Source organism: Dromaius novaehollandiae, chromosome 3 (genome assembly GCF_036370855.1).
Source record: "Dromaius novaehollandiae isolate bDroNov1 chromosome 3, bDroNov1.hap1, whole genome shotgun sequence".
In the NCBI taxonomy this organism is placed as follows: Eukaryota; Metazoa; Chordata; class Aves; order Casuariiformes; family Dromaiidae; genus Dromaius; species Dromaius novaehollandiae.
Genome location: NC_088100.1, coordinates 72,258,418 through 72,280,810, shown reverse-complemented (window position 1 = coordinate 72,280,810; position 22,393 = coordinate 72,258,418). Strand labels below are relative to the sequence as shown.

At 39.6% G+C, this 22,393-nt stretch overlaps 1 protein-coding gene across 2 annotated transcripts; it reads left to right on the top strand.

Moving 5' to 3' along the window:
• Positions 1-982: 982 nt before the first annotated feature.
• GINM1 (glycosylated integral membrane protein 1) lies at positions 983-21,241 on the top strand. 2 transcript variants are annotated; one of them, XM_064509173.1, is made up of 8 exons: positions 983-1,236; positions 10,317-10,376; positions 10,556-10,652; positions 13,644-13,795; positions 15,784-15,940; positions 16,710-16,840; positions 18,318-18,481; positions 20,334-21,241. In XM_064509173.1, the coding sequence occupies exons 1-8, from the start codon at positions 1,117-1,119 to the stop codon at positions 20,440-20,442; spliced, it is 990 nt and encodes a 329-aa protein (XP_064365243.1). In that variant the 5' UTR covers positions 983-1,116; the 3' UTR covers positions 20,443-21,241. The 2 variants fall into 2 exon arrangements, with proteins under 2 accessions (XP_064365243.1, XP_025967064.2); XM_026111279.2 differs by lacking the exon at positions 983-1,236 and adding an exon at positions 1,508-1,530.
• The last annotated feature ends 1,152 nt before the right edge of the window (positions 21,242-22,393 follow it).

Genomic DNA, 22,393 nt, shown 5'->3' with positions numbered 1-22,393 from the left:
ACAACATTAACATTTTATAAGCAGTTTATTTGGATATTACCCCACTTGTCTCCCTACCCCAAAATAAACAGCCCAAACAGTTCTCCAGGGGTGAAATATTTCAGACATAGAAAAGTAGCAAGATATTTTCTTACCCTCTGAGGCATCATTTTCCAGTGCCTTCTGGCTTGTGCCAGATGTTTAGACCAGTGTCTAATGAATGCAGAAAGCATATAAGATACTAACTTTCTGGGCTTTTTTAATGATTTATGTACACTATCAACAGCATTTGAGTAATAGAACAATATAAAATTGGGCTACAGGTTGCTTCAACAGGCGAGGTAGTTCATTGCCCTGTCCTGGTGGTACTCACAACCTCCCTCGACAAACTGTTACTGTGAACAGATAACCTCAATCTTTCTTGCTGCATAAAGAAAGCGCTGTTTATCTTCCTGTCTGCCAAGGACCTGGAGATTCAGGTTGTTTCCTTTTTACTAGAGACTTTGTGTATTTTTTGACTGTTAAGTTTCCCTTGCTTTTCTCTTCTCCAGACTGAGAAACTCCACCTGTTCACATCTTCATTCCTTTCTTCATTTGTGGCTGCCGGCGCCGCCCGGAGCCCCGGTGGCTGCGGCCGTCCTGCCACAGGCAGCCTGGGGCTGAACGTTACCTGCCTCCTCGAGCAGTGACGGGAAGCCGCAGATTTGGCCATTTCTCTCACAAAATTTCCCTCCCTCCTTCAAAAAAAAAAAATTGCTTCAGAGTTGACATCTGTCTTCAACTCTTGCCATTAAGGAGGGGAAGTGGACAAAATGGCAAAAGCCCCCTTCCCGAGCGTGGCCCTTTCTAAAGGAAAAACGGGGTGCGGCAGCCGGGGGCTGCCCCCTTCCCCTCAGCGAGCGGCCGTCGCCGCACAGGGCGCCCTGCGGGGCCGGGGCGGGGCTGGCACAGACCCCCCGGGCGCCCCGCCCCGCCCGCGGGGCCGCGACCCCCGCCCCCAGCCGGCGGCCCGCTGCCACCGCCCGGCTCCCTCCTTCCCCCTCGCTTCCTCCCGCCCCGCTCCCGCCGCCGGCCCCGCCTCTCGTCGCCGCGGCCGCTTGTTGATGTTTCACTTTGTTTTAATTCCCGGGTCGCAAGATGGAGGCGGCGCTGGGGCCGCGCGTGCGGTTGCGATTGCTGCTGCTGCTGCTGCTGCTGCTGCTGCCGCCCCTCGGCGCGGGGCTGCCGGGCCCGGCCACCCCGCGGCCGCTCGGCCAGGTACCCGGCGGGGGAGGGGCCGGGGGCGCGCGGCCGTTGGGGCGGTTGGGGCGGCGGTTGGGGCGAGCCAGGCCCCTCCGGGGTGCCGGGGGCGGCCGAGGGCGGGCTCCGCTGCTGGCGACAGCGCGCGTGGCCTCGATAGCCTCGGCCGTGTCCGTGGGCTGAAGTGGCGGGCAGAGGCGGTATCGCCTGCGAGAGCCGCTGACACGGCTGGGAAAAGGAGGCGAAGCTGGTGGCCCCGACGGGTGTGGGGTGTGAGGATCTTTCCCCAGCTGTAGCACTCCATAGCATAAGGTCTGTTACCTCTACCTACCGTCCTCTTGCTGCTGTTCAAATACTTTTCAGGGTAAAATGTATAAAAATGGTATGAAAAGTCATAATTGCACATCTGCCACAAACTAGTTTACCATGCATGTAATGTTTCCACCTCCTCCTTTAATAGTTTACAAGAGGATTTGATATGCTGACATAAGTATGTGACAGGTTGAGGGGGGAAAAAAGTTGTTAATATTTCGCTCTAATGTGGGTGTATTTACTTTATATGCGTGTCTGTCCACATCTTGATGGTTCTGTGCTGTAGAAATATGCAATGTGTTAAGTCCACATCTGTTCCTAATGATTTCTGTACTCAAACCAACAAAATTTTTTGGATCAACAAAAGGTTTTGGATGTATCGGTACGTTATGAGGCATCGTGCTGTCTCTTTTCCTGTTTACCTACCTACCCTATATCTTAATAAGATTAGTTTTAAATTAAATTGGTTTGGCTTTTTAAAGAGCAGAATGGATTTTTTGGTTCTATTTAGAGATGTGCTCTGTGAGAATAAAAAGATGTGCTATGACAGCAGTGAGCTTTAGTCTCTCGAATTACAGAAGTGAACTGGGTACTTCTTGTACCTGTACTTAAGTCATGACTAATACGTCCTCTAATTATAATAATCATGAACTCCAAAGTGTGAAATCACAAAGAGGAAAGAGCTCTGTTGGGTTTGTAGTCACTTGTCCAGCTACTACTTCTGTTGTGCAAGTGAGTTTATTATGACTTTCCCTCCCAAGTTTCTTTGGGTTAAATAAAACCTTTCCAAGAAAGCCTGCCACAGGCCCTGCGCTGGCACATCCTGTGCTGCAAAGGATTTCTGGGCTTACTTCCTGGTTTTTGCTTCTCTTTATGGACATTTGAAGAGAGCTGGGCTTAGCACCAGGAACTCTGATTTCAAAATGGGCATCTAGATCTTTAAATACCCACAAAAGTACATCTGTACTTGAAGTCAGGCCTGTTAAGATACAAGAGAGCAGAGATGTCCAAGTACTCAGGTAGTCTGCTTACCCCCTTCTGAGAGAGGGAACGCTATCTTGAATTGACCAAGAAGACACATAAAATAACAATGGAATGCAAATCTATACTGTTGCTTACCTCGTTAGCAGAAACTAACGCTCTTTAACATTATTAAGCTGAGTTTTATTGTGGAAGCTATCACAGCTGGCAGTTACATAAGACGTGAAGGCACATCTGCCCGTGCTATCTTTGGATCTGAAAGTGTGAGTGAGCATGGTGCAGAGATGCCTGAGCTGGTTATGTGCAAGCCAGCTTGGGGTCAGAAATAGGATAGGTACATCTGTAGAGTGCTAGTAAGGCCTGACTTATGAACTGAGGTGAGATGCCTTTTGCGGCTTTGAGATCATCCGATAGTGCTGCACTGCTTAGGTGGTTTATGAGCTTGGTTTTTGCTAGTCTGGGAATGTCTGCACCTTTTTAGCTATACATTGTCATAGGTAAGATAATAGAGTTGTATGGCTAATGCACAGAAAAGTGCTTAAGAGCCAAAAAGAGAACATACGGTTTTATTACTTTTTTTTTAATCTCAAAAAAAATCCAACTTATGTTTTTTTCTGCACTCCTTTTAGTACATACAGGATCATTTTTGATGTAGAAGGAATAGCACATCTTGAGGGAACTTTGAGTAGAAGAATTGCTCATGTCTGAACGTGAACTGATTAATGGTAGCCTGGTAGGAATGGAAGGGCCTCGGCAGTGGGAATAGGCAGAGCAGGAGTTGTCTGTGCTGTCAAACTGACTTCAGAAACCACGAGCTCAACGAAGGATGGCAGCGGGGTCCGCGTGATCTTTCCTCCAAATGGTTTGGGACTGCAGACTTGTGGATGCTGCCTGTTCTTAGAAAATCATCGTTTTTAGCTTTGCTTTGACTGGATACCGTGATTGTGTATTCCGTAATACCAGCAGAATACTACTGATAGCTTCACATTTTATAATGTTTGTACATGATATTAAAGTTTCCCTCCAAGTTAAAGGCTATGGTAGTATAGAGATACTGTAATGGAAGGATTGAGAAAAAAGTTGAAACACTAGAATAACGTGTGTGTAATTTTGTAAGTCTGAAATGCTTTTGTTAAGCTCTGGAATGTGAACGCCTCCATTGTTGTGCAATGCTTGTCATTTCTTAAATAAGCCGTTTTGAAAGCAGGGATCTTTTTTTTTTTTAAGCATTAGCATGTGTGTTTTGGTTTTTCTTTCCCCTTGTGAAATTTGGATATACAAAACTGGGTTACAGATTGATTAATATTAGGCAAAGTAAAAAATGTAGGGAATGATGCAACAAGAGAGCTGACCTTTGCATTCAAATAACATATTTTTCTGATACTAGGTCATTTTTTCAATGTGTGCTGATAGGAACTGGCTAAAAGAACAGTAGATTGAGTGCTGTGAAGTTTGTTTACTCCATTTGCATCTTGATAACATAGATTTAACTGTTTTCTTTCTAAATGGTTTACTCACCTGCAAGACTTCTTTGTAATTTAGTTGCCTGGAAAACATTGTTTTCAGATTATTTATTTGTTGGCTGCAAGAAACCTCTGTGTAGGTCGGATTGTTTCACAACAGAAAATGTAGTCTTCACTACCTCAACTCTTTGAATACATATGCAGTGGGTGTCTTGTATTTTAATCAGAAAAGAAATTTGTTAATAATGACATGCTGAAATATATTTTTTTCATAGCTTTATGCCAATTTCTCTATTAACAGCCTGGTGCATGTTCTGAACTTTATACTTGAAAGATTTCACATCATCTTTCCATGTCTATTTGATTAAATGAAAGCAGTGTGATGTAACCATCTCCTGATGTTGTGAGACTAAGTATTTGCCTTTAAAACTCTTGATAAAATATTCATAATATGAGATGATTTAATAGAGAGAAAGCATAGGTGATTAATTCTAGCAACATACCTAGGGCAAAGGAAAGGATAAGCAGTATTTTATTGAGAATCATTGCAAAGCAAGGAAGGAATATGAATATGCTTGTTCAGGAAATAAAAGTAAAGCAAAAGCATCATTGTGTTAGATTCATGTATTAACAAGGTTAGTTCGGCTTTAGTTACTTAAACAAATACTGCCAAATAATGCCAAACCTTAGTAGAGAAGATTTTGTACTAAAAATTTATAAAATGTGAGGGACTGTAATTACTGTCCTGCAAACCTGTCAAGGATGCTGCCAGGATGATTTCGTAACTTAGTTATGCCTGATTACAGATGAGGCTCATCCTACAGCATAGCTATATTTCGAATCTGACTAAAGAATTATGAGAGGCACAGGTCACAACCTTAGACTCTTTGGAGCCAATTTTCCACATAAGTGCTAGGACAGACAAGACTGAAGTAGTATGAGTTTGGATGGTAGCTTTTTTGTTTGTTTCTTTTAACACTCTTTCCCACAATCTCTTTTCAAATTTAGAAACAGTCATTAGTTCTGACTATTTCTTATCTGTTTGGCAACCTTCTTTGGACTTTTTATTTTCCTATTGCAAACAGGATATCGCAATTGGGCCTGCATAACTGCTGTGAGAGAGTTGTCTGCCTTCCAGTTCTCTGTACAGCTGGCCATCTTGCAAGGCATCATGCCATCTGTTCCTAGTGCTGCCTGCTCCGCTTCCCACAAGCCTTCTAGTGCAGAAAAAGCCTTGTTCAGAGAGCATCAATAGAGAACAGCTGTGCTTTAAGTGGGCTGGCTGGTTGTGACTGAATTGGTAGACAGGGTTTATGTGACTAACACAGTTGTCCAGGATTTAACAGTTATCCTGTACTGCTAGCAACTGTACAGTGCATTGCATCAGGTACCTGCTGCGTGTGGAAGACGTTTTCCTATCTCATGATTCTGGATTCCAGATCCATTTGAATTTCCTGCATGATTAGACCCAACAGCTTTGTCTTGTGTGGCATTTTTCATAAAAGGCTAGAATTAGGTGAAACATTCTCTGTAGATTTATTTGTGTGGCATTGCTGGGGGGAGTCTTTAAGAATTAGTTAATATTCCCTTTTAAATCACGTCAGATGCTTTGTATTCCTTGCTGCCATCCTTTCCCCATCCTGCTCTTTTCATGCTACTGTGGTTGTACTGCCCCACATATGCTTCTGGGTCCCATTGTAGCACAGGGTGAAAAAGAAGGGATTAGAAAATGCTCATCATTTGCATCTCTCTAGTGATTCATGTTCACAAAAAATCATTAATTCACAAAAATTCTGGAAGGTATATTGCTACACTAATATTACGATCCCCTAACTTTCCTAGAACAGCATGTCACAAAGTTGTGGTAGAAGTGCTGTCCTCTTTACAGGTACTGTGGCTGTTACAGCTGTAAATAGCATTGCTGGAGCACTAGAACAATGATGGGAGATCTTAGGAAAATTCAGGAGAGAAATCAACTTTCTCATTCAGAATAATGGGGCCATTTTTAGTGTATATTGATGAATTCAGGACATCTTAAATTACAGAACTGCATGAAATTTAGATGAATCTTTAGAAGATGTTGTTAATGCTCAAAAGTATATTGTAAGCTATACAAACAGTAAGTTTTATACTCTTAGTTCAGGCTTCTCCAGAACTTGGCAGTGCAATATTATGGATTAATGCACAGGGCCCAGGTCTGGCTCCTGGTGACTTCATTACTACAGGATTGGCTTAACATTTTTTTGATACACAAAATAAATCCTGTGGGGTTTCTTATTTACTTTTCTTAGTACTTAAGCATATAGCTGTAAGATGTATCTGTAAAGCAAATATGTTTTTTCTAAGTAGAGAATTTTATTATGGTAACATAGAAGTATTTCCTCTGTTGAAATTAAAGGATGTTTCATAAGATTGTGAGTCTTGACCTCTAGAGTGGAAAGATGGTTAGATGGAGATGGTTCCATATGCGTATTTGAGTTATGACTGAAGTTCTAACAAGGATGGTTTTCAGTTCAGGCATCTCATCAGCAAAGCACAATACAAGATTTGTTGGCCTGCCCAGTCTGTTTTCCACCCAGTTTAACAAGCATTAACAACATATGGCTCTTGAGCACTTACTCTTCAGCAGGTATCAAGGGGGTATCAAGCGCGGTTGTTTTAGCAGAGGGAATGCTGTGTATCATACAGCCTCTGCTGTGGGTGGAAGTGAGCCACCTGGGATGGCCCCTGGCCCTCCTGCCCCGCTTTTCAGTATGTTTGGCATGTGTCTTGTGATTATGTAGATTTGGGTATGGGGCTCATAGGATCAGGAAGATTGGCCATGGCAGTTAGGTCACAGCAAGCCCCACTGAGTTTTGGGTGCGGCACTCCAGGAAAGACCAGTGGGAAGCTGTGGTAAGACAGCAGGGAGGAGCCGACCTTCAAGAAAGAGTTAAGTTAGCTGGGAGCATTAATAGAAAATCAGGAAGACTGAATGGTTGAAGATGACACTTATTTTCCGTAGGAAGATGTTGCAAAGAGTAATGAACAACCTGCTCATAAATTGCAGCAAGGAAGGTTCGGGTTAGATATTAAGGAAAACTTTTTAATAATAAAGATAGTTGAGCACTACAGTAAAAATAATTGAAGGGAGTGTGAAGTTTTTGAACATCACTGGAGAGCTTTAAGGAGCAGTTAAACGAACATCTGTCAGGAATGACAGTTGTAATTGGTTCTGCCTCTGGACAAGAGGAAGGACTAGATGATACACCGAGGTCCTTTCCAGCCTAGTGATTTTATGGGTCCTTGAGATGTTTTTATATAAGTCTGAGTATATTTGAAGCAAGAACAATTTAAACTTGATTATCTGACAGCACCAAAACTTTGAGATCTATTTGGAGTGTTTCTTAGCAAGGTTGGCAACACTGTTGTGAGGCTGCTTAGTGAAGAGGCAAAACAAGAACATAGGACTGATCAGGAGCAAATGTTTCTAGCCTGACAAATTCAGACATGGCATTATGGCAGTACAGAATATGGGAAGTCATCAGTAGAAGAATTTGTCAAATCTGAATGTGAACTAAGTGAGGATCACATGAGTGGCAAGAATATGACCTCTCCATTGCCTGTGAACACAAAATAGCAAGGGTCATGGCATAACAGCTGTAGTGGAACACTAGTCATTTCTCTGAGTTACTGAGCAGCTTTATGAACCTGTAGGTGCACCATCATCTTAGCTCTGATCAGAGGAGGTATTGGGAGGACAGTAGACCGTACAGCAGAGCCAATCCAACAGCTTGTGGCTGCCCAAATGAGTAGACTTGCTCCCTCCTCCCAGCTGCATGTTTGCATCCCGTCCCTTGCACGGTCTCTGGTGCTCGCCTGACTCTTTGCTTGTTGAACTGACAGAAAAATAGACCAGCAATAAAGTGAATGGTTTCCTGCCAATTTAATGAGCTAAATTGGCTCACTGACTGCTGGGCACAAGTGAGAGGGAAATATGATGTTGGAGAGAGGAGAGAGCTATTCTGCTGCTTTTAGTGGCAGGAGCAGCAAACTGTTAGATCAGCTCAGCTGTCCTAATTGTCTACGTGCTATGATCTATTTTTTGCAACTTTGATAGCATGGAAGTGATCCACTGAAATGTTTTAATTTCTTAAACACATAATATGCTATTCAAGTGCAAATTAAGTGTATACCTAAATTCATAACTGTGCTTTTGGACACTAAGTCATAACAGAATTGAAAACTGTCTTTAAAAAAAAAAGACATATAGTTCAGTTTGTACATTTAATGCTCAATAGTAAGCATATCTGTTTTCCCCCATGTCCTTCATTTTCAAACACAGCATTTGCTTTTAAAAAAAGTGTGTGTGTGTGGGAATTATCCTTCTTTTCACTAGTTATTGGCTATCAGTCATTTCCTTTTTCTTGTAATTTCAGTGAGTCACTTTGGAGATGCTGAAAAAAAGATTGCAAAATGCTGCATAAAGGAACTCAAATTTCATTCAAAGCTTAAAAACCCAAGGAATATTAAAACTGTCTGGAAAATCCATCCTTGAGGCCCTTTGAATTCCCAGTAGATAGAAAAACTTAGGAAGTCATGACACAAAGATTTAGTAATCTGTTATGCAATGTGAGGCTGTAAAACAAGTACAACTCTGAATGCTAGATAAAGAGCTCAATGTTTTGGGGATTTTTTAAAAAATATATAGCATTCTTAAAATATGAGAAGAAAATACTTGGTTTGAAGAAATTACAGATAACAGAATGGATTGCATCCTATGATCTTTTTATTAATCTGATTTATATTTTCAGTAATTTTCCAGTTATCTGACTAAACTGATAATTTTCTTTTACTCTGAATGGCTAGGATTTGAGTTTTGGAGAAAAGTCAGTATAAACACCCATTTCCTAGAAAAATCATTGAGAAGAGGTTTGCCTTTTCAGTCTCAATGGCCAAGGAGTTTCCCAACTGACTTGACATATGTAGCTGAAACATCAAGGAAGAGTCATTTCCAACCAAAAGGTTATCTGTATTGGATTTTAAATCATGCTTTAAACCATGTTGACGCCTGATTCCTGATGAAACAGATTTGAATGTTGTTTTTCAGTTTGTGATAGTTCTGTGTAAACTAATCAGTGCTAGTTGTTGTAAGGAATTTTTTCTATTACAGGTGTGCTCCAGAGCTCTGTTCATTAATTGTGACTATATTGTGTTGGGTGTTCTATATTTCAGGTATTTTCTTCCCCCTAGAATTTAGTGTTTTCTAAAAATGCAAATCCAAAAACCGTGGAGTGGGGGTGGGAATTGTGGGGGGGTTGTTTGTTTGTTTGTTTGTTTTTAAAGTCTGGGTAAATTCAACTTTCTATGAAGCAAGAGTTACTTTTTAGCTGTTAGGTGTGAAACTGTCACACAAACATAGAGCTAGAGAAGATGCTGAAAGTATGGAGAATAGTCCTCCAGAGGAAGATGAAATCTGGATAGAATCCTTTAAGGCTTCCAAAAGAGAAATAGGGAATTTGCCATTGTTTTTGAAGAGGTGACTCAGGAAAGTAGTATGGCAATCATTACTTTTGTCTGTGTCCAAGGGAGGTTATTTTGTATATGGGTTTTGTCAGGGGTAGGTTCGGGAAATTTAAGAGCCCATCTGCAAAAGAGCCCCTGAAATTACAAAGATGAAATGAGAGGACAGAATGACAAGAGGGAAGACATCGCTCTAACATTCATAGAAGAAACAATAAATTGCAGCAATTAGGGTTTAAAAGAAGGAAGTAAAACCCTATTAGCTGGGTGGGTCTGGAGGGGCCCTGTTTGGCATAATTTGGGAATGATAACTGAAGAATCAGGATTACTGCTGAGACTGAGAAAACTGAGTGTTGGTTTAGGGTAGGCTATCATTATAGCTTAAGTCTTCGAAGTGAAATATAATTTAAGGAGAGCACTTAAGAAACTTGTAGGTAACAATTTTGTGCTTTGCAGAGGTAGAGAATCTGATGTCATCTTGTATTAAGTTTGTTCTGTTTCAGCTAATATGAGAGACTTTGTTTCCACTATATCCCTGTGTAACATTTTACTGAGCATTTTGCTTTATTTTTATCTTTAACTTTATTTTTAAAATGTACTTTATGCTTAAGAGGAAGCAGCAGTCATTCTTTCTCATCAATCTATTAAAAAAGGGGAACAAAAACCTTATGTAGAAGAAGTAAGCATATTCCTCCTGTTTGCTAGATAGTCTGGGAATGCGCTCAGTTGTCTTATACAGTCTCTCTGTCAGGATAGCGTGTCAAAGTTGCTTGTGGCTTGCAGTGGCTTATGCCCTTTCTTACAAAACTTTACATCTCTCTCTCCATTGTTGTTTTCCAGGAAACGATTAGAGTCAATGTATTGATGTTGAAAACCAGTGGAGAATTTCACAAAGGACAGGTTTGTGAAGTCTTACTATTTATTCAGTGAATTAATATGCAGTGAAACAAGCTCTGCCTGTGGATGAGAATACATTGTTTTGTCTGACTTCAGTCCCTATTAAGTGTGCGGCTCTGCAAACAGATTCGTAGCATAGCGGCACAGGAACCATACATTCATTCTGTCTGTCTGTCTTTCAGGTTGTTTTTAATATCACCTATGTTAATGGACAGGTATATTTAAATGATTTTCCTATGAAGAGCGGGGTTACCCACATAACATGTCAAACAATAATCCGTGAGTATTCTTAAATTTTCCTTCATGTGTATTTTGCTTCTCTATTATCCAACAACCAAATCTGACAATGACTACATGTTCTTACACTCTCCAAAACTGAGCATTGTAGAACCAAATCATTTCCCGAATTAGGAGAAATTTGCGACTAAAATGGGGGAAAAAAATGTACTGCCTTGCTCTTAAGTCACATTCACATGCTTAGATGTACACGATATAATCTGAAATCCAGGCTCTGCCTATCTTTTCAAAAGAATGTTTTGCACTACAAGCTACACAATATAAAGGATGCAGCTCCACCCTGCTAATGGCTGTCTCCCCAGGTTAGTTGGCATATATCCAAAAAGAGTTTCAATAGCAGGCATGAATTAGTGTTAGGAAGATCTTTTAATTATCTCATTTCCATGTTTATTGAGACAAACAAGTTTCTCATGGATAGGCTGTTACAGCACAAATACTTCAGTTTTGCTAGTATTCTGTAAAGGTTAATGACCTATAATGATTTTGAAGCAGCTGTTTTTTCCACTGATTCAATGTTGCACCTCTTCTGAAAGACCAGAGAGCACTGTGATTTTTGAGATACACAGAGCATACTGTATAATTAATTAAACAGGGGCTATTATGCTCTTTTGATTTAAGCTTTTATTGTATTCAGAATGACCTCTTGATGGATCAGTCGCAGTCTATCTCCAGCTTGGTTTCTCAGACCATCCTCTCTTTACAACCAGATGTTTACTTAGAAAGTACTAATGCTTTTTTAAATTGCTTCACTGAGGCATGAGCTTGTCTTTTGAACGCTTCTCTCCAAAGCATGATCAATTATTAATTTGACACAATTTATTTTCTGGGATGGGAGGGCAGTAATTTGTTTCTTTTTGTCTGGGATAGTTATGTTCCTATTGTTCCTATCTTTGTTTTTTTCACCCTAGGATAGAAAAACATGGCAAAATGTCTTTTACCTACAAAGTAATTGACTCCAGAAAAATAGATATGATTTTATTGACTAATTCTGAGAGATGCTGAGCACTCTACTATTGTTCCTATTAATTTCCCAAGTCACACTTGTATAGCTTGAAGTGACTACAGTTATGAATGTAAATTTGAAACAATGAGAAAACCAAACCTGGGAGCTAGAAACCTGGAATTCTCTATCTCCATGTTTATGTCTGGGTCCTCTGAACAGTACTTCTCTGTCATCTGTAAAATGATGTTTATACTACTAAGTCCTCACAATAGATTCAGATAATGTTTGTAAAATGCTACAGGAATATTGCAATACTTGTGAGTTGGTTTCTTATACCAGAGAAAAATATCCACCTGAATATCTGTATGTAAAGTCAAAATTGGGCCAAACATTCCTTCTCTTGAACATTAGAATAGAGACCAGGCCTTCCTAATTGGTATTGGCTTGACATTGCTGTCATACTGTTCCTGGCACCTCTGTCCTCACTTGAGGCTCTCTTGGAAGGGTGAGTGTCTTCAGCTCCTGTTGAATGTAGCAGGGATTGAGTGGCCTGGCACATGGGGAGGGCTGAGACACAGGGAGCCTACACTACTTGGCATCTTTTAGGCTTCAGCCAGTTAATGTATGCTTGCTGCTGTAATTCAGAAAATATTCAGCAACCAGATTAATGCTGTGGCTCAGACCTATGGGAATGGTTCCTCTTTCCCTCCTTCTGCCACTTATTTTCACAATGGAAGATATTGCTAAATAGTGCACAAAAGTATTTTTCTATGTTTAAAATAAAGGCAGAATAGCTTAATGAAGAAAGAGGTCACAGCTTAAAACAAATGAACATATTGGGGTGTAACCGTGTAACTGAAAGACGGAAGTCAAACATTCCCTGTACTGAGCCTCTTGGGCTTGGCACTACGAGCGACACGCAGCACCAGTGGCTTAGGTACAGTGGCCAATTCAGTCTCAATTTGTGTGCCTTGCTGTGTGCACATCCAATAGATTTCTGTGACCTCCACTGTTGCACTTCTGCAGCACGAGCCGCTTCAGTTCTAGCATGCCCTTGCCTGCAGTAGAGCCATGGTATTTAGAGAAAAGATACTAAGTTTATGCAGAAACAAAGAGGGTAGAAAGGGAGTTCTCTGTGTACTTGTGGAAGATTAGATTGTTGAAATAGATTTGGGGTAGGAAGAGAGTTTGAGGTGTCACAGTTGCAGATGAAAGCAATAATGGGGGTGGGGAGTGTCCAGAAGAAACATGTATGAGGGAATTGTCACTCATCTTGAGCCTAGTGTAAGAGGTCTATGGAAAAGAGCTGTGTATTACAGCTAGAAACATTGGAACCCAGAGCAGCAGGTTTCTTTAAAATCACTTGAAGGAAAATGTGATTCAGGTTAAGCAAATATCTTGAAAAGAACAATTTTGGAGGTGTAGGATATTGTCTTCTGTATTGAAAGTAAGAAAGATGTTATGTGAATGAATATGTTTACAGAGGAGGCTGGCTGGGCTGTGGCACTACTCTTATGAACTCCTTTGGCCAGCTAAATTGAGAATACAGTAATAACAAAGCCAAAGGATGCCACTTAGAGTGCTCAAATGCAAACCTCAGTCGGGGTGCCACACTGCTTGTAAAGCTCCCTCAGGTTTGGGATCATTTAGTGCTGCTGTTGTCCATAGTGTTATATCATATGAGACCTGATCTGAGTGTGATTTGGTGATATACTGGTAAAAATCATTGTATCTGTTTTATCTTAGAATTACCCAGATTACTACTGTCTGTAATAGCAATTACTGGAAATGTGAAGGACATCAGCAAAGAACAGACTTTCATACAGCTGTTAGGGCATCCCTGGTTTGATGCTAGTGGCCCTCTCTAGCTGTAATGTAATGTAATGACTTTTCTATTCAGAAGGTACATGTGCAAAGACTCCTGTACTATGTCAGAGTTGTAGCTGTTTGCCCCATGGAGAATATGGTTGTGTACCGCTTTCTGGGTGGGGTGATTTCTCTTTGAAAACTGTGACATTATGTGTTAACAGTGGAGAATGGAAGCTTGGATAATTTACCAGATCAGCAGCGCCTGGGAACTGTCAGTGTTCGCATCATGGTTCATGAGTGGCCTTTGGCATCCAGTTCTGATTTGCAGCTCATTGTCATTCAGGAAGAAGTGACAGAAATTGATGGGAAACAGGTAAAAATTAATGCTCTGCTTGTTTTGGATTTACGAGAGGCTTAAAGTTACTGAAGATTAAAATGTTTACGTGCATAGGGTGCTGGTTAGAACACAATGTATATAATCTAATACTAGCTGGCACGGTACTGAGGGAGTTAATACCAAGCTAAGTCAACTGTATAGCAGCTGGGGTGTTTTGTGAAGAGTCTTAGTTTTAATTTCTCGTATTAGAAACATGGTGCCTCTATTCTTATTTTAATAGTTAGGAGTTGGATAATTTTCTAAGAATACTGTTAATTCTGTTGCACACTCTTTCAAAGCACGCACTTATGCAAGGAAGATTGAGCTCACATGCAATATCTCATCTACAAAATAATTCACAAAGTTAATAGAAGGAGCATGTGTTTATTCATTCTGAGTTTTGAGGTTTCGCTTTGTTGTTTATTCCAGTCTAACAAAGTGTTTGAATAATGTAGCATGGAGAGCAGCTTGCAGTAGCAAACTTTTAAGGCAGGTGGGCTCATTATGAAAGACCATCTCAAGAGTTTAGCCTTAGAATATTTTGTAAGTAATTAATTTGAATACAAATCTTGTTGTTGAGCATAGAATTTGAGTTGAACAGCAAAACCAAAAGAAACTCTAACTGTACACAGTTGCAATTGTAACTGAGATTGAAAGTGTGCAGCACTTAGTTCTCACAATCACCTATAAGCTATACTTATTTTTTAAACCTGAGAGGTTTAGGGAAGAATAGGAAGATATAGCTGCTGCAACCAGCAAAAATGTCAATTTTTTTTTAGTGCATATCTGCATCTTACATGAGGCCTGGTTCCTTTTAAGCTGGTTTATACTCTGCTGGTTTTTTAATGGTAGAATGCTGATAATACCATTGATCCTTAATTAATTGCATAATCAGCATGTAATATTTTTTACAGGGATCTGAGATTTGAAGCTTTTCTAATGATGTGTTTATTCCACAGTTAAGAGGCTCAAATATCCTGTTTTGGTTCAGTTGTTACACAATAGTGTTGTATTATTTCAGATCTCAAACTAAACAACAAAAGATGTCTCAGGTTTTGATAGGGAGCTGGTAAGAACAACTAGAAAGCTAATGTTGGTTTGTTAAATTGTTCCTTTAGATCAGAAGCTTCTGTTCTCACTAGTTATCAGCTGACATGAACAGTCATCTATTTTATTGCGTCACTCGTGTGTGTGTTAAAAGCAAAATGAGACGGCAGCCTGTGACTCTGAAAGCATGATTGAGACTGGAACTTTTATTGCATGCTGCATTCCTGTTCTGTTGTTATAATTCTATGTTGCAGTTATAATCTCAGTCACACGCACTTTGAATTTCTGTTCTTGGCCTCACAGAGCAGTTATTGCTGTTGTTAGTAGTTATGCTGAATATTTTCTATATAAGCTATGCTTGTAGCAATTATTAAATGAAGTGGGTTCAATGCATCACTTGGAAGAGAAGGAGGAAACTATACTTTAATGCTGCCTGCTTTGAATAATATGACTTTAAAGAAAAGGAATACAAGCTTAAGCTAAGAAACCAAATGCAACAGTGAGTAATCCCAGTAGAATTTTTCTGGGATCTTGAAAAAAGCAATATTACTACAAAAGCAGAAGTATTAGTCTTGTCTCAGCAATACACTAAACCTTTGCATGTGCCTTTTTCCTGTGTCCTTATTACTCACATACTTGAGTTTTCCTGGCCCTAAAATGCCTCCCCGATCATAATGAGCTGTATAAAGACACAGGTGAAAGCCCGCAGATTGAACACTACATGTTTTTGCAATCTGCTCGGCATACATTCTAGTGTGATACGGTCTGTAAAAAAACGTGTTAAGTAAAAACAAAGAATAATAAATTCATGTTAGTAATATCTGCATGTCTGTAAATCTTAATGGCTTGAAATTTTCTGTGATGTATTGTTTTTCTATGCCAGCCTACTTCACTTTAATTAAAGCTTAGAAATATCAACATGTTTGCATCTCTCGCAGATTCAGCAAGAAGAAGTAACTGAAATAGATATTTTAATAAAGGACCTGAGAGTACTTAGGCATTCAAACTACACTGTCCCTTTGAAAGAAAGCATGCTGTATTCCATCCCTAGGGACAACGATATGTTATTTACATTTCCCAATCTCTCAGGAAAAGGTAGGTCTCTTAGCTGTTACATAATGTTTTTAACCATAGTTCACATATTGCTTTATAAGGGCAAAATTATATTGTTATTCCCATGTTCTACGTAGGATAACAGTTTCTTCATGAATAGGAACATATTCGTTATACCTAAATTCCATTCTTGTACATTCTAGGCATTATTTGTCTTGTTTTGGTTTCAAATCTATTCTCCTCTGAAGTACTTGATACTTATAAACATGCAACCCAGACATCTCACATGAATAATTTCTTTCTCAGTGCTATGACAGAAATTTCTCTAAAGCTTCCTCTTTTTCCTGAAAGTAAAAACTAGAAAGGAAATACCTGTCTGGGTCACTTCCAAACCAGAGAATAGTTTTACGTTATTAAACTTAGATACCTTAAAAGCAAGCAAAGTTATTGGATGCCTCAGTCTTATTTCAGTTTTGTTGATCAAAAATTCTCAAGGACTTCATAGGAGATGGATATTTTGGTCTAGTTCCTCACTTTTTTTCTGATGACAGCTGAAATTTACAACTAATGGCACAGCTGAAGCCTGCACCGCATCACTGCTTCTGCTTCTTATTGAGTTCACTACTGAAGTCAAATAAAAATGTCAGCCTTCTGTATTGTCACTGTAAACTTATAACAACTATACCATAAATATAAGAATACAGCATATCTTTGTTTTGCTTCCGCTCTGCGTTATCATTAGTTGGATTATCATGAATAGTGAGTCAAATAAAGAGGAAAAAACACACTTAATCTAGCTTTTCTTCTTCAGATATTCAAGATCCCCTGCAAACTACCAGTCAGTACCTTATCCGGCAAGTAGAAACTACAGTAGATGAAGAGACATTACCTGGCAAGTTACCAGAGACCCCTCTTAGGATAGAACCTCCATCTTCTTATAAGGTTGTTTTGTTTTGTTTTAATTTCTGGCATCTACCTTTAAAGACTGGCTTAAAAAGGAGAAGCATTTTTTTCTATTTTTTTTCCTCTCCCCGGAGATGAAAATGACTTGGTGACATTTCTATGAGGAAAAGTTATAGGAAAATGCTGTTGAAAAAATTGAATGTTAATCAATATTACAATTTGAGAAAATAGATGTTCTTCCTGCTGTTCCTGGTATTGTCTACAAAAATAAGCACAAATATTAGATTTTCCCCTTCATGGATGTTTGCAGACAAAACAAACAGAAACAATATTGTTAAGATTCAGATAGTGAGGTTTCCTGATGGAAAGACCAAACACAATATCCATTTAAAGATGGTAAAAATGTGCATAACATTTCTAGCACTTCATCTTTGGGCCTTTATTTTTAATTTGAAAAAAACCAACATAGCCTATAATAACTTATTTCTTCAAGAGAGAATTTCCATTCCTACCTAACCTAGTGTTGTGACTTCTCAGACTGCTATTTTGCAGCTTTATATTTGATAAAGCCCAGGATTTTCTATTATGTAAGATATCTGACAGTGACTAATTTCTGCAGAAGTCTAAGAAATACCTGTAGTGGATCATTAAGAAGAACAGACTTTTAAGGATCGAGTCTAGGAAACTTAAAAGAATTTCCTAAACTACCCTTTAGCAGTCAGAAATTGCTTTTGTACTCGGATAGGAATCAAGTGGATGTCTAAATCCTGTAATGTCCTGACCTCACAGATACTTCATGAGAGTGAGTTCTAATACTTAAATCATGTCAAGCTAAGTATTTATGACAGTTTAAGTTTTGTTCAGTTTTAAATTACAGTAGTTTTTCTTGATTTTTGTTTGAGATATGAAGTGCTTGCCACTCTGGGAGATGGGCCATTGGTCTCACACTATAAGAAACACAGTAGCCGCTTGAGAAGTTACAGTGCCAGATTAAGTAGGGATGGGATCCATGCCCCTGTTTGTGGCTGAAAAAAACACAGTATAACCCAAGGCTGAGGCAGAGTGGCCAAAATAGTATGCTGAAAGTTCCAGATAGGCTAGGGAACATGCTACCCTTGTGGGCTTGCCAGTAAGCCTTTACTGTGCTGGACAGGCATGGATATCATGACATTGTAGCTGCTCAAAACCTAGGCCAAATGTAGTCTTCATCTGCTCTGCTCATGTGTTCTTTATTTCCCAAGTGGCCTTTCCTTTCAGGTAACTCTGCTAGGATGAGTCACTTCTACAGAAATTAAGCCTTCATAAGTCCCAGACTTCGGTGAAGAAATAATGTTTGAGTCATCAATCAATTCTGTCCAGCTTTTATATATGTGTGTGTGTGTGTGTGTGTGTGTGTGTGTACACACAAGTACATAAGTCAATCTACTGCCACATAATATGATTTACCAGTAGCTACAAAAAGTGCACTTGCTATGGTTTGTAAGCTACCTTGTTTTTCTTTCCTGTTTGGTTGTAGGTGATGTGCCAGTGGGTGGAAGACTTGAGAAAGGGGTTGTGCAGATTCTGGTTTCGCTCGTTCCCTATATTCTTTAATTTGATGGAGGTCATTGTGGTTGGAGTTATTGGGGCAGCTCTTATTCTGAAAGTCTTGAAGGTGATTTTCCCTTCATGTGAACACAAGTGAGTAACTTGAGCTGTTTTTTTTCCTCCAATAAAGGCAAAACATTAATTAAAAAAATCTTTTAACTTAGAGGCAGCCTAATTCTGTGGGAAGATGGTGGCTACAATTCAATAAAAAGGCTGCCAGTAACTTTCCATTCTAAATGACCACATGACATGTAGAAGTTTCAGAGGAAAATGGGCAAATCTGTCACTGGAAATATTTTAGCATTGCTGTCTCACTTCAGATTTTATCAAATCTTCTGAGGACTATGACTTGAGAAACCACTAACATAGGGCATGCTTAATATACTGCTAACCTGGAGAAAGGTTGTGCAGAAGAGCAGAGAGGAGAGTAGAAGCTAGAGTTAAACAGCAATTCTAAATCTCTTCATACTGTCTGGTGGTTGGAGTCATCACAGTAGTCATGGAAGGCCTTGCATTTGGCTTTGCAAAAGCCAATGGGAATTATATGGGAATTCTCCAAGTAAGAGCTGTCTATCTGTAAAGGCAGGTTAGAAGCAGAGCAATTGGTGCTACAATTGGCAGCAAAAGGTCATAAAGTTGGCTGCAGACGGTTTCGTTCATTCAGTTGGTATATTGCAACTAGCAACACTAATATTTTTCAGAGCATGCAATTGTCAAAACAAGGGATGGAGAGATGAATCAGTAACTGCCCGTTGGAAATCAGTATAATTTTAGTGCTGGAAATGGGAAGCACGTGCATTATTTAAGCAGCTTGGGACAGTTCTGGAAGAGCTAATGCTCGGAATCGTGTGTTCCAAGAAATGACTGACAGTGAGGTGCATTTCATCAGCCGGAACAGGCACAGCTGATGTCTTCAAATGTGACTGACCAGCTGCACAGCCCTGCATGTGCCTCATTTGTGTGGCTACCCAGGCATGAGAGTGGCCTCAGTGCTTCTGATGGAGCAAGGAAAATGGAGGGTTGGTAAACCAGGAAGCTTGGAAACTAGTAACAAAACATTTATTATGCTTCCTCATGTCACCTCACAAAGCATGCTGGCAGCTTGGAGTACTTTCAGTAGCTAACTTACTAGAGTAGAAAAAGTGAAGAACCAGTTTGTACCAACTGCCCTACCACAACAGTAAGTAGCTTAATACTGCCTTTTGTGAACCTCCAAACAAAGTAGAACAAGGGAAAAAAAAAATCCTAATTCATATAATCAAATTGTTCAGCACAGTGGCACAGTGTCTGGTGGAAACTGTCGATGGCAGAGGTCAATAATAAGGACAGAAACGAGACTGTAATAATTTATTTTCTAATCAGAGAATGCGTGGCTCGTCAGAGCTTTCCAAGAGACTACAATGCTGGAAGACTTTTTTTTTTTTCCTCCCCTCCAGTCTTTTTCTTCTTTCTGTATAAAGCAGTCTTATAAAGAGTGGTAAAGGTTTAATTCTTGATTTTAAGTTGACGGGAGTAAGTGGAAGGTCTCATTTAGTAGAGGACCTGGTCTCAGATGAGAGTCAGGACATCATTCCAAGTCTTAAGAGTTCTATCATAAACTGATCAAAATAGAGGTTTTAACTAATCGTAGGTATAAGAGCCTGTCAAAGCAGTTCTGATGGCAGAAGATTTTAGACTACTATGAAATTGAGCATAGAGCCAACACTGCTGGTATTTTATATGTAGAAAATGGGTCAAAGGAACTGCCTGAAGCCACAGCTAATGTGTTGGAACTAGTTTACCATCACGTTTTCATTCAGTTTTCATGAAATAAATATCATTAGGGATAATACTTTAAATCAACATGTCAGATAAATAAGTTTGGGGAGTTTAAAGAACAAATTTAATTTTTAGAACAAAGAACAGTTTGGTATATTTTCTTATGCCATCTAATCTTATTTTTCAGAGGCATCCTTTTCCTGGATCAAGTGAGCTTTGTACCTGTGATTACCATCAGCTTGCCTTCAGATGTTCCAGACAGGAAAAATAATTTAAATGAGAAAGCATGCACTTAATATTCTGTTACTTTGGAGGGTTTTTTAAAATGAATTTTTAGTTGACCTGAAATTTGGCACTTGATTTTAATATCTTGTTTGCTTCCTACTAAGAAAACTAAGTCAGCTGATAAATTGATAAAGGGGCAGTGAGGCTGAGGCCTAAAGCTGACTTCCCTGTGCCTCTGCATAAACATACAGCCTTTTCAGAAGACTCAAAATAAAAAAGCTTTCCACCCTGAGGGCTACCATTTGTTTTAACTTCTGTGAAGTCACTTCTTGGCAGCTCAGACAAGATGCTGGCTGCCTTTGCACCCATAGACAAACTAATTCAGCTATCTTAAAGAGTGAGATGAAATTCAGGGTGTCATGAAGTCTTGAAAGAACATTCTGCAGAAAAGGACAGAGAGTAGCACAGACAGTACATGTGCCTGCAAGCCCAGACAAAGCTGCCCAACCTGGTTTCAGGTCCAGCAGGGTTGAGCGTGCCTTGCAAGGAAAATCACTACCAAACATTTGTTGCTAAAGAATTTGAATATATATGCAAAACATAGCTTAAAATTCAGTTTTATATTTCAAGCACTTTATACCAGAACTTTCTTTTATGAACCCTCTCATAAAAATTGTCAGCACTTGTAAACGTGTAAGTGGCATGCTTACGATGTGCTTTTTGTATCCATGACAGCAGTACTATGTAAAGTCTCAAAACCAAAAAAAATTTCTACAAAAGTACTGGCTTACTATTGTTGAGTAGGCCCAGTTTTCCCATACTGATCTGTATTGTTAACAATTTTCAAATAAATGTTTGAATTGTTTATTAGACTGTGTTCATGTGTGCATCTGTATTTATCTACCAAGAACAGCAGTTTACAGAATGTTAGATGCGTGGTGCCATTTCTAGTCGTTAGCTTTTGCTGTTCTTTACAAAAATTGTTTGTCAGAAGATGCCTATAATAGAAGTAGAAGGAAACCTGACTACCTGGTATTTGACTGAGCACAGCTGACACTGGGTGGTCAGAACTACCTGGTATTTGACTGAGCACAGCTGACACTGGGTGGTCAGACTATCCCTATGAGTTTTTTCCTACTTTCTGAATATAACCCTTGCTGCTTCATTAACATTGCTCAAATAGAAGTGGGGTATGAGATAGAAATTTAAGTTTTTAGAACAAAAGAAGGGGAGGCAGACACAACCCTTCTTCCTTACTACACAGGCATAATAGGGACTGCAACACAGAAATTCAGCAGCTGTGAACATATGCTCTTTGCATTCCTACTTATTAAACTGTAAACCAAGCACCTGCACAGCAAGACCTAACTGCTCATTTATTAATGTTGCAGCTGTTCTGAATGGAGTTATAAGCCTGAGAAAGTACTGGCACTACTTCACAGTTTGGCTGATTTCAATGAGGTAGATAATCCTCCTTTTATTTCTGTATTGTTTTCTACCAAAAAAAAAAAAAAAAATCACAAAGCACAAGGAAAGAAGTATTACCAGGAGCTTAAAGAAATTCAGTTAAAAAAATGTGTATGTGTATACACATTATATATATATATAGTGCAAATCTTGATCAGGAACACTGTACTTACCAGACACAACATTGCTGCTGCTGCTGCTTCTCTCTCTCTCTCCCTCCCTTCCCTAGTGTTCTGCTTTAGCACACGTATGGTTTTTCCCAAGTCATAAAAATCTCATGCCTTTCAGAGGAGTGCTAACTTGAGCAGGGACAACTCCGAGCTGCAAGGCTGAACCATTTTGTAAAGTGATTTTAAAAACTCCTTATCAGAGAGGATGCAATGGGAAGAGGCAACTGCTCCACTGCTCCTGCATGCTGGTCGCAGTAGCTCCTGTTTTCCAGGTACACGAGCTGACAAGGCTACATACAGGCAGCAGCTAAGTAATCATTCTGTCAGATGGCAGTAGGTCATTAGGAAAGACATCTAAACATCCTGTTCTCATACACCCTAGTTC

Bases quoted from the DNA above. Each gene is read 5' to 3' on its own strand.
- GINM1 (XM_064509173.1), top strand. From the start codon at position 1,117: ATGGAGGCGGCGCTGGGGCCGCGCGTGCGGTTGCGATTGCTGCTGCTG. The intron at 1,237-10,316 runs GTACCCGGCGGG...GTTGTTTTCCAG, and splicing joins CCCCGCGGCCGCTCGGCCAG to GAAACGATTAGAGTCAATGT. The intron at 16,841-18,317 runs GTTGTTTTGTTT...GTTTGGTTGTAG, and splicing joins AACCTCCATCTTCTTATAAG to GTGATGTGCCAGTGGGTGGA.